The sequence below is a fragment of the Melitaea cinxia genome, chromosome 19 (assembly GCF_905220565.1).
Source record: "Melitaea cinxia chromosome 19, ilMelCinx1.1, whole genome shotgun sequence".
Lineage (NCBI taxonomy): Eukaryota > Metazoa > Arthropoda > Insecta > Lepidoptera > Nymphalidae > Melitaea > Melitaea cinxia.
Genome location: NC_059412.1, coordinates 6,799,503 through 6,812,542, shown reverse-complemented (window position 1 = coordinate 6,812,542; position 13,040 = coordinate 6,799,503). Strand labels below are relative to the sequence as shown.

Genomic DNA, 13,040 nt, shown 5'->3' with positions numbered 1-13,040 from the left:
GATTCAATCAAAAAATTGTAGATTCTGATTCTACTTGTAATGATATAAATAAAATAAACATATAAAAAAATACAAATCTATATAAGAAACACACAACCGGATGTAATATACATATATGTAGATCTACATAGTACCTAATAGTAACACTTACAGATATCCTATCATTATTTGAATATGAGTATGATTTAATTTTACAATGACTTATATACTATTGACTTATATATTAGTAATTCTGTATAGGAACAAAAACAAAACTAAAATTAGATGGAAATTTGGCAAATCACACATACGTAAGCGTTTGAAATTACATTTAAATATATTAATAAAAAATTTATATTTTGTATTAAATTTTTTTATATATATTATCATAATAACTTTTTATCCTTTTCATTGATTTCTATAAATTGTAACTGCAAATTATATTCATTTCGTAATAAAAACAATTAAAAGTGAGTATTAATAAACAACTTTCTTTATTATCACGAAACAACAATGTTAACCGTAATTTATATTATTATTAAAATAACCAAATACTGAATTACCACGTTTTAATTAACTTTAACAGCATTGTTTCGAATACAAAGTACACAAAAGATTTTACATCAATATAAGCTTTTCAAATTAAATAGACTCGTCGAATTTAAATTGATCAACAAAATCTCACATTCATTATTTTGAAATATATATTTCTAAAAGGTTTTCAAGAACGGATAATAACTAGATCATTTAATTCTATTAATTGTATTCATTATATTGATTTATAAGTAACTAGCTGCCCGGAAAGACTTCGTTCTGACAAAAGTTAGTAGTAATATTTTTTTTGCATTAAAACTTTCCGTGGGCCTTAAGGGATATACAAAAAAATAAATTAGCCGAATTGGTCGAGCCATTCTCGAGTTCGAAGCTTAGCACATTCATTTTTATTTATATAGATTCATAGTATTATTTAATTGATAAGGGCAAATTAAAATGTACGTTATTGTTCTAAATATATATTATGACAAAAAATTTGCACTAAATTATATTTTGCAAATTTTATTTTGTATTTAATGTGCTCAAACTTGTAAACTAAATAATAACTTACATGTTTTATTGCGCCCCGATACTTTCGTAGCTTTCAAATAAAAAAAAAATTGCAAAATAAAATTTCGTCAAGATACGTCCTTATCGTCGTCCTTAACATCTTCGGTGCGACAAAGCCAGCCCTGCGGTCACCAACCCGCCTGCCTAGCGTGGTGACTATGGGCAAAACACATGAGTTCACGAATTTTTGGCGCAAAATTGTGGAGGCCTGTGTCCAGCAGTGGACTGCAATAGGCTGGAATGATGACGTCCTTATCACTAAGATACTAATAAAAAGATCGAATTAATATTCATATATTTATATAATATGATATATTCCGACAATTTTAATTTAACAGTCTTGATGTTTCATCCCTTTTCTCGACTTCGTTATGATCCAACCACTTACACATTAGCACATACACTAAGTTTTTAACACCCATACATTATTTTACATTTAGGTATATTTTGGTACTTTTGTTTTAGAGATGATATTATGATCTGATAGCGTCGATGGTTGATCCTCTCAGCCTTGTACTTTCTTGACGCATTCCTTGATGCCGCAGCGTGGCAGAGAAAAGCGCCATCCAGTACAACCATCCGATATTCTTGGAGACACATTTCTAGCATCTATTAATAACAAATTAATACCACATTTAAATTCAAAAGAAAAGAAAAATTATAATTACTACATAGTTGACTTTAATACTTATATATTTTATTATTTATACATTTATATATGTTATATAATTTAGTTACTTTCGTAAAGACAGTATATGCTTTTTAAATAAATACTGTGTAATAATTAAAACTTTTAAGTCCAACATAAAAATTTATGTAAGACGTAAATATAATAAACACCTAATTATTTAGCAATCAAATAAGATAACGAGTAATTTTACTGTATTGTGTTAATACATATGTCAATATCATAATTTTATTGTTCCTAATTACAAAATATACATAATTTAAAAGAGATTTATTTAAAAACTAATAAAGGAATTCAATGCAGTAAATTCTCAGGCAACACATTTTCTTGAATAAATTATGTGAGAAGTGTTCTAATGATCTAACAGTATTATGATTGCCTTCAACAATATTGTATCAAAATTATGTTGATAACATTACTTGGTACATCAACAACATAGCTTTATACAAAGAATTTCTTCGCAGTTGTCTGATACTACGTTAGACTTACCCTAAACTTCATGAACTTGAATTAAGTTAATATTATTAAATAATTTTAAGACATTTTTAAGATTTAAGGTTTCATAAGATCAAAAATTAAAGTATTAGACGTTTATGACATAATAAATAACATCGTAAGCGAAAATACAAACACATTTTTCATGAGTGGGTAGATGGCTGGGATTACTGTTTAACCAAAGTCAACATGTCAATAACAGACTAATACAAATGTTTAATTTTTCTTATAACACACGGTTTCCCTTATAGCTTTAGGTACACTGAGCCCTATTGCTTCTGAACCATCTCAAAGGTTCAAAGGTCTCAAAAAACGTGACCTACCTTTTTTTTTTTTTTTTTTTTTGATAGCGCAGGGTAACCCATTTACGGGTGATATCCAGGATGCCCGGGTAGGCATTCCTAGACCGTATGTCGGCTTAGCACTTGGGGGTGCACTACCGACCAAAACCCCTGCGGGAGCCTTCAGCCGCTTTAATTGGAGGGTCCCTCCAGCAACAGGCTGGCCTCGGCGAAAAGACCAGACTTCTCCTCCATGGGACTGTCCGGCTCACCTCTGAACAATCCCGACGACGCCATGTCTAGCAGGACCGGGTTCCCATCCCGGCCCGACATGGGCACAGGGGCGTTACTGGAGACGCATTAAGTAGCGCCTCCTACGCACCCCCGTTCGTCGCCTGCGGACGGAGGCCTCGTCGGCGGCCCCCTCTCTCATCCGCTCGTCGTTCTCCTTCTGGGACATTACTGTCTCGCAGAAGGAGACCATCGCCTTCCAGGACTCGTCGTCACCGAGCATCGCGGTGATAACGCTCGGTAGTGACAAGTCCCCTCCGAGGACTGTCGTCAGATCGCGACGTAGCGCCGCCCATCTCGGGCACACCTCGAGGGTGTGCTGGGCAGAGTCCACCGCCGCGCCACAATCGTGACATTCAGTCGTCAGCTCCCTTTGGGCCGTCCGACACAAGTATTCACCAAAGCAGCCGTGCCCGGTGAGAACCTGCGTCAGACGGAAGGTGAGGGGTTTGCGCTTACGGCGCATCCACCGCTCAAGGACCGGGCGCAAGGCAGCCGTTACGCGAGTGCCATACGGCTGCTCCAACAGGTCCTCCCCCCACCTCCGCATTAATGCTTCTTGCCCCATCCGGCGCACCCGTAGGATCCCGTCCAACGTGAGTTTCTCACCGAGAGCCCTCCTACCCGAGACGTATGAGTAGGTCTCGGCAAGGACCTCCGCCACGAGCTCCCACGGGGGGTCGCCAGCTAGAGCAGTAGCTGCAGCCCACGATACCGTACGATACCCCCGAATCACCCTCACCGCGATGATCTTCTGCGCCGACCGCAGTGCGGCCTTATTCTTCGCAGTGAGGCGATCCGCCCAAACCGGGGCACCGTACGTCGCCATACTCCGGCAGACTCCGGAATATAGCTGCCTGCAGGCAGCGCTGGGTCCTCCGAGGTTCGGGAGGAGTCTGCCCAGTGCACTCGCCACCTTCACGACCTTCGGTCCCACCATCAAAACGTGACCTACCTACTCAAGTGTAAACTAAGTACACCAATAAGTAAGTCAACAAACGTCACTAAAGCTTAGTTTTTAAATGAAAGTTTATGACCAACAAAATAAAATATTTTTGAAAAAGAGGATGCCTTAACAGAAACTCACAGAATTGACAAATTCAATACCTGAGTCATTTTATCCTGACGTCCTTCCCAAGAAAGCTGCTCGCTGTACCACGGTTCGTTCTGAGTGCCGAAATACAAGGGCTCCCATCTGTGATAAGGATATTCCCTCCGGGCGATCAACATCGGCTGAAATTGACTTTTTATTAAGACTCTAGACGTGCAACTCAAGAATCCTTGTTGTTTAGGTAAATTATTACGGTATTTAATGATGACACAACATCATGAAATACATGATATAGACAAACATAAAAAAAATTAAATAATAATCTGAAAACTTATTCATATATTTATGTGTTTGAACTCATGTGTTTTGCCCATAGTCACCACGCTTGGCAAGCGGGTTGGTGACCGCAGGGCTGGCTTTGTCGCACCGAAGACGCTGCTGCCCGTCTTCGGCCTGTGTATTTCAAAGCCAGCAGTTGGATGGTTATCCCGCCATCGGTCGGCTTTTTAAGTTCCAAGGTGGTAGCGGAACTGTGTTATCCCTTAGTCGCCTCTTACGACACCCACGGGAAGAGAGGGAGTGGCTATATTCTTTAGTACCGTAGCCACACAGTACATTACATACACAGTACATTATATCTAAATTGTATCTCTATAAAATATATATATTTTAGAAGTATTTTTATCTTTTCAAATTATTATGAGAAAACTAAGAAATAAAACTAAAATGTTTAAAGTGTAAAATGACTCCGTCATTATTCTTGCATTAGAAATGATTTGAAAGCAAACGTAACCTCGTAACATATGGATTTATTACGAAACAGCTTAAAACAGATAATTTTATATTTTATTCAATAAAACTCATAATTACTGGCAACCAATAGTACTAATGAAATAAAGTTAATCTAAGAATCACGATTATAATTTCACTTTGGTTCTGGGAATCTTAATTAATCTATCTTATAATAATTATTATTTTTTTTATATCACTAGGTCGGCAAACAAGCGTACGGCTCGCCTGATGGTAAGAGATTACCGTAGCTTATAGACGCCTACAATACCAGAAGCATCGAAAGCGCGTTGCCGACCCAATCCCCAATCCCCCCAGGAGCTCTGGTCACCTTACTCACCAACAGGAACACAATACTGCTTGAAAACAGTATTATTTAGCTGTGGTCTTCTGTAAGGTCGAGGTACTACCCCAGTTGGGTTACTCCATATTTAAATTTAATATAAATAATTGGATATTGTACAAATTTTTGATTAATAAGATTGAGACCAATTTTTACTTAAACTAAAAATTAATAAAATGAAATATCTTCAAGAAGATCATTTTAAATCAAAAATAACAAAACTGCTCTTGCTCTTGAATATTATTCATATAAAAATTATCCGTAAATAACTTATTCAAAAAAAATGCAGGTACCTTAAATAGCACCTACCTCGATAACACTAGGTGACGGACGTATCAGCCAAGATTGCAAGCCAGGGAATCTTTGACAATGAGCACAAACCTTCTGATGGAAATACTTCGCACGGTTTTCATTTATTAAACGAACTAACCTGTTTAAAAAAATTAACATAAATCTTTACATTCAATAATAGATACCCAAAAGTTGTAAATATTTATATACTAGCGATGCCCGCAATTTCTATTGCGTGGATTATTTTTATTGTAAATATCGTAGGTTCTAAGTAGCGTATTAAGTTGAAATATGCAAGTTTTTAAGTTAGGCCACTAGCAATGCAACTGCAAAACTTTTTACGTGATGCACTGCACCTAGAGATTTTTTCTCTAATATTTCAGTGTATATAGCATTCTTGTAGGTATGCATGTATCCAATAATACATAAAAAGAGGATTAATAGCAGAAAGGCAATGTATGGCTATTTAACACATTTAAAACGTATAAAAAAAAAACAAACTTTAACGTTCTTAACAAATTATAAACGCGACGAATTATAAACGGACAGCATAAATGCAATCGAAATTCATAAATAAATTTTTTTACCTTAGAAATAAAATATGTAACACATAGATCTCATACATCCTCCCCTCAGTATTTTTTTATCTTAAAATATTGCGGCATTTATGAATGTCACATTTTATGAGCGGTTTAAAAATTTTATAAGTTATAAGAAATTTATGAGATCAGTTAACAATTTTATATCTTATAATATACTAGCTGTGCCAGCGACTTCGTCCGTGTGGTATTTAACAAAATAGTTATTGTTCAGTTCACAGCTATAAATAAAAAAATCTAAAAAAAGTAGCCTAAGTTACTTCTTATTACATCAGCTATCTGCCAGTGAAAGTCCCATCAAAATCGGTCTAGTCATTTTAGAGATTAGCTATAGACAGACAGACAAAAATTATAAAAAATGGTATATGTACCGTGTCATACATACATATAAATTTAGTAAAAAGAAGTTATTTTATTATTACAAACAGACACTCCAATTTATTTATTTGTATAGATAATACATGAGTATCTATTACATACTGGATAAGTTTTTACTACAACACTCATGAATATAATACAACTGCAACAACTCTATTTCTGTAGATTAAATCTATTATAAAAAAAAGGTTTAGAAGGCATTCTGAAATCGATACTTAACCAAATCTATACTTCTTTTCATTTTTGTGCATTTCTGTATATCTGTATCTTAGCCATGCATGGCGTAACAACTGCTGAAAGAATTTGAATAAAGACTTCACATGATTTGAGTCTATAACATAGCTAAGATATTTTTTATGCCGAAATATAATACGGTTCCCGTGGAGATATTATGGGAATCAAAATATATAATAGCGAATATAGTTGCAGGTACAGCGTGTAAATACTAAAGTAACCTTTCATTTATAAATACAAAATTATCAAATTTCATAATAGCTAAAGCGATAACGAAATATTTATTGTACAGGAAATTTTTAAACTACTATAGTAGGTAACAAAAACTTAAAGGATAGCAAAGAGGAAATGTGAGAAAAATGTTAATAGCTAGAGTGAAAAATGAAAAACAAAGAAAATGAACAAGGTCTCATTGTTATAGAACTGTACCATTGTTACAAATGATACAAGAATAAATTGAATGACAGTCGGAGGTGTTCAACATTACATTCTAGACAAAAGTCATTTATCAACTTACGTGTCTTTGTCATGAGGTATCTCAACACCCCTTTCCACTTCGAACAGAGGTACAACAAAGACCGTCTTAGAGAATATACGTCCCTCGTCTCTTTTCTTATCACCCATAAGTTTCCTCACCATTGTCAGAAATTTCGGAGCTAATCCTTCGCTGGGTACCAACTCAATATCGGAGACTATGAAGTAGTTTGTCAGCGATGCATTTCTTGCTATATTTCTACCCACATTTATCGGATAATCCAAGAAATTCTCTCTTCTAAACGTTGGTATGTCGAAAAGATCTAACCCAGCGCAATCGTTAAATACCAATTGAGGAACAAACAGTGCTTTCTTAGAAAACTTAGCCATCATTCTTTCCACTTTCTTTTTTCTAACCCATTGGACATATTCAGCTCTCGTCTGGTTGTTTAAGCTCCTATATCTATCAATCTTTTCTTTTAATAGATCCTCCATCGAAACATTTGCAGTAGTAGTCGGAATATCGGTGGTTACATAAAATGGCTCAGGAATTCTTATTTTTGGTGGATGCCGTTTTGGATAAAAAAGATGCAGTGACACTTTGGACATAGCAGAATAGCAACTACATAGGTGACTCATGATTTGCATTGTGATATCCATATCGAAATTTGGCACAAAAACTGCCAAGCTTATCGGACCATCCCAGTATCTCGCTATTTCCGTGATATGGTATAGAAATTCTGGAGTAGCTTGAGTGGCGTACGTCAGCGCATTATACTTGGAGTTATTTGCATACGCTTGTCCTTGAATAGCATTATAAATTACCCGATATGAACTTTTTGTACCTTCTTCAGGAGGAAAGAGAGGCTGAATGTTGTCCCATTCTATTGCCTTAGGTAGACCATAGTTAAATTGACAATAACTTATATTCTCGTTTGGCTGTTTATCTCTTAAAAATGTTCCTGGTATATAATCGAAATCTCCGACTTTTGGTGAAAAATTTGGCATCGCTTGATTTTTGTAGGCATAAAGCTGAAGTGTGACTGTCAAAATTACTATAAATAAAGCTATAAGTAGAATAGTTGAATGCCTTCTTGTTAGTCGAAATGAATAAGCCCCACATACTCGCAGACATGTCGACATTTTCAGTTAGTTATCCTTCCCTGAATTTAAATTAATTATAAATACTCACTTTTCTGCTATGTTATTTATTGCAATTATTAACACATAGACATAAGTACAGTTGTTATAAAGTTATGCATACTCATCATATTATCATCAGATATAAAATTAATAATAGCGTTTCTACGAAAACACATCATTGCTATTTAAAATCACATAAATATTTAAGTTGATTTTGATCAAAACACATCAAAATGTACCATCGTGAAAGCCGAAAAATGTATCTTGTATTTTGCATAATCATAGGTTATCGCCACAACATTTAGCTCACTTAACACTGTTGATAGTAATAATTTTAAGGACACCGGTCATTTATTTACTTGAAATAACCACTAAAATTCACTATCAAATTTATTTTTCAAAGAAACATCATTTTGACAAATGCGCGAGTTGCGACGCGAACTGGATGCGCAATTCCACGAAAAATCAATAATTTCTCCTAACATTCGTTGTCGACTGTTATTTTTTATTTTTTTATTTTTACTTCCAAAACTTTATTACTTATTGTTAATTTTAATCTACAATCATTATTATATATATTAACAATGTTCCAAGTTTTACAATTAAATTAAATATCTAAATTATTTCCTATTTTATCAGATAAAAAATTAAAACTTTTCTGATAGATTTTGACTTTTACTGTAGACATAGTAAAGGATTGAATTTTGGTTATAAATTTACTAAAATGTTTTGTATTAAATACTCTTAGGCGAAATCGTACGCCTAATTTAAGCAATTGTTCTATAATTCCATTTCCCACTGAAGCGGCAAGCCAGTAATTTTCACTGAACGCGACGAAAAAAAATACTCCTTTATTAAAACGACAAAATTAAAACCATAGCAACGATTAATTCATTAATTTCTATAATGAATAAAGATGAAGCGAAGACTTGATATTAAATTTAAAATTAATTATTAATCTCTTATTACCAGTTAAGGTTTTTGGTAAACAAAAGAACAAAGATGCTTAAACCGTCGATTAGTTAAATCACAGTTGATAGCAATTTGTTAACTCGTTCAAGTGTCTTTTAATGCGGAAAATTGTAATCGAAGAACTCCGTGCCTGAGTGACAGACCACACGAACTCAATTTAAACTTTGTTTCTTTTCCTGTTTCTGTTTCGACTTAATATGGATCTACCCTCAAATTATTAAATGAAAATAAAAAATATGTATTAATTTAAATATAATATATTTTAAGAAGTTTTTCATGTCATAAATAGTTGATTAAAAAAACAAAAAGGAGTAAGAGCGATCGGTTATAAAGAAATATATAAACCTATTCCTAGTACTCGATATAGTCATAGTCATAGAAAATGCATTTTCAAAACATTTACAGTCGAATTAATTCAAGTGCGTGAGTTGTATAATTTTTCTGTACATATTTAATTTACTGACATATTAATTACCAGACTAATTAGAAGGAAGAGGCACAAGATTTCATTTAATGCCTCTCAGTTTTGTATTCTACAATTATAATAAAAATTAAGTTCATACTTCTCTCATCATTTCTAGGTTGTTGATAACCACAGAACTTTAAACTTCAAGACTGAACTCATGAAAAACAAGCGGCATTTATATTTTAACTTCATTTGCAGCCCGACGTTGACAACAGGAATGACGCGGAATTAATATTTCGAAAGGAATGAAATCTAAAAGTGTAAATAACAGGTGCTGTTTTCTCGTTCTTATTAGTAAACACTTTATTGCTAACATAGCCTGGCTATAAGATTGTTTTTCTTTAACATAGGATAATAATCAATAATACAAACACGACAGAATTGAAAGGCTTTCAGATATTACTTTTTTTGTCACGAATAAGTAGAATTTAATTTTATTCATTTTTATATACGATAATGAATGATTTCTAGTAAAATGTGTAAATTTTGTTATTATTATGGTTTTTCAGTCCTAAAAAAAACATGTTTCTGGTACCATGCACTCCAATTTAGATAATTAACAAATCAAAAATCTCTAATACCAGTCTTTGATAATTTCAACAAAACGATCGCATGAATCACAAGCCGGCCTGCCCAGCGTGGTACCTATGGTCAACACACGTGAGTTGACGCCATTTTCGGCACGAAGTTGTGAAGGCCTATGTCCAGCAGTAAACTGTGATACGCTGAAGTGATGAAGTGATGATAACATGAATGTAAAAGCAAAAATTGAAGCATTAGCGAAGGAAATTTTAATTTTCACCTCGAAAATTTGTTACACATTTCGAAAATTAAAATTGGCAAGCTCGTATAGGACGAAATAAAATAGTAAAAGCTGCAGAGCTTTTACAAAATCTGGTAATCTTAACCCCATTTCCCTAAAAGTTTGGTGCTTTGATGTTCCACTTCCGGTACACTCGACTCTGCACAGGAAGTCGATAGTTTTAAGTTTTCAACACGCTATCGCTTTATTCACTGCTTTAAAGAGCAGTCTTACTTCAGATTTACGAACGAAAACGTAAAAGTATGGAAAAGTCGAGGAGTAATAAATTTAAAACAAATTTCGACTTCGTTAAACCACTTTATAGAAAAAATAAAATTAATGTCCGTGATAATACAAATAGGAGCACGCTTCCTGTCAGTTTTGATAGGAATTTAAAACGGTTTGGCGACGATCTTAACGTCAAAACTGTTGTTACCAAAGGTGGAGCTAATGTTATTAACATTAAACGAAATATCAATAAAGAATACAAAGTATTGTTACCCGGTGCTTGTGATGGTGAAACTAATGTACAAAATTATAAAGGCTTCGAAAAAACTGTTACAAAACATATTGTAAATGGTGATAAGTGTATAAGTGATATCAAAATGAAAGGCAACGATACTACGAGTGATAGTAATATTAATTTTACAAATAGTAAAGAAGGAAGTAAATTTTCACAAACAAATCTGAACCGAACTATCATATGCCATAAGGTATACATTTAAGTACAAAATGAGTTGTTATACATTTTGTTTTTTTTTTTTTTTTTTTGTCAAAATTAATATCACGAAATTGCTTATTATTTTTAGATGCCCGATACATGGTTAAGAGTGTATCCTGATAAAAAAATACCTGGAGAGAATTTATATTCAATAATATTAAGGTGTTTTCTGTGCCAACTAGGATTAGCTACTTTTTTGATTCTTTGGACTGTTGTTGCAGTTTTTGTGATACAATCTTATGAGGGTATGTATTTAAATTCTTACTTGAACTAGACTATAGCGTCTCTAAAGGTGTGCGAATTATTTTGAAAAATATATTCGAACTTAAAAACTACCAGTTGTCAATACATGCAGTTTGTAATTCTGTAGTTGCCTGACGCAACTTCTTTTACACAATAAAAGAGCTTCATATGAATAATTTTAAAATGAACTTTATCTGCGAATGTTACAAGGAAATATAAATACATTTTATAAGTTTGTCGACTGTTTCTCGTTCATTTCCTTTTTGTACTTTCAAAAATAAAATATCTACCGCAACCTATATATTACCACAATTCTCAAGCTTAACACATAATAAATATCATAATCACTATCATAAAATTAATTAATATCTTAATACGTTATTAATAAACAATGTTTTTAATCAGCAGCTCGGATTCGACAGGTCTGATCAACGGTAGCCATGGTCAAACTATAAGGATTTCTATCGATATATGATTGTGATTTTTCATGTGACATGAAATTAATAATTCCTACAGAATTTTCTGAAACTCGCAATGCATGCTCAATGATGATTATACTGTCTTGTTTGTTGTAAATATATCAAAGCTACGTAACACACTCTTGGTTAAGAACAAATATCTAAAATATTTTAGCAAAGTTTTTTTTTTATTTTTATTTATTGCGCTGCTTTATTTGTCGTAGAAAAAAAATTTTTAATCAAATATTTGCAGTAGTTTTTATTTGTTACTAGCCGTACCCTGCGCACTTTGCTACGCTTTTTTAAAATTATTTTTTTTCCTCCTACCAACTCAGAAACCATTGTGGGATCAATCTGAAGATCATGACATGATCAAATGCATAGTTTACGATTCTATAAAGGACATACAGACAAACATTAATTTATATATATATATTAATTTACTCCTTTTCAAAGCTGGAAAAAGGCTTCTCATGACATTTCATATTCTCAATGCAATTAGCATTGGAGACTCTCAGGCTTTCTCATCAGAAGAAATAAGACGCTTGTTTTCTAATTTGTCTAATTAATTTAGCTTACGATAACTCTCAGATACCAACTTCGACTAGCCCATTGGCGCAGTTTGTAGTTGCCCTGCGTTCTGTTCCACGGGTTGCGGGTTCGATGCCCGCCTGAGTCTGGGTGTCATATTTGTATTTATTAATATGTATTATTTATATGTATATTTATATAAAAAAAAATATGGTTATAACAGTCGCCTGTTACCTTTAACACAAGCATTGAGTTGATTACCATAGGAGCAGACGACCATGTGTAAATGTTATAAAATATTTATTTATTTTAACTTTACTACTTCGACGAACTTGACTGGCATTTGTGCAATCTATTAAATTCATTTAAACTAACTCTTGCTTCGGTTGATTGAAGTATTTACGTAAGTAAACAACTTGTCTGTGATTTTGCTTCACAAGAAATGCCTTTTCACTTGTTATTTCCAAATAAAATACCTGTGCTCGAAAATTTCGTACGTTCAACGTAAAACTCCAGACAGAAACAGCGTTTAATCAAAAATTGGAAGCCCCCCAATAGTACATGATTTATTTTTGAAATATTAGCATATTTACTCGCGTGCATTCATTACTAACTAGCATTTAATTAACTACTTGGACCTAAAATAAAGAAACAAAAATAATACTGCACATAAAAATTGGACACCACCGATATGAATATATACGATT

At 33.5% G+C, this 13,040-nt stretch overlaps 1 protein-coding gene across 1 annotated transcript; it reads right to left on the bottom strand.

The window, feature by feature from the left end:
- Positions 1–1,442: 1,442 nt before the first annotated feature.
- On the bottom strand, positions 1,443–8,140 carry LOC123663013. The gene is made up of 4 exons (XM_045597760.1): positions 7,041–8,140; positions 5,331–5,451; positions 3,946–4,071; positions 1,443–1,692 (listed from the first exon to the last, which is right to left on the bottom strand). Exons 1-4 carry the CDS (start codon positions 8,138–8,140, stop codon positions 1,495–1,497), a joined length of 1,545 nt encoding a protein of 514 aa, XP_045453716.1. The 3' UTR covers positions 1,443–1,494.
- Between the last annotated feature and the right edge of the window lie 4,900 nt (positions 8,141–13,040).

Excerpts from the sequence above, each read along its gene's own strand:
- LOC123663013 (XM_045597760.1), bottom strand. The coding sequence starts at position 8,140 with ATGTCGACATGTCTGCGAGTATGTGGGGCTTATTCATTTCGACTAACA. Across the intron at positions 4,072-5,330 it reads CGTCACCTAGTGTTATCGAG|CCGATGTTGATCGCCCGGAG; the intron begins GTAGGTGCTATT and ends AGTCAATTTCAG. Across the intron at positions 1,693-3,945 it reads GTCAGGATAAAATGACTCAG|ATGCTAGAAATGTGTCTCCA; the intron begins GTATTGAATTTG and ends TGTTATTAATAG.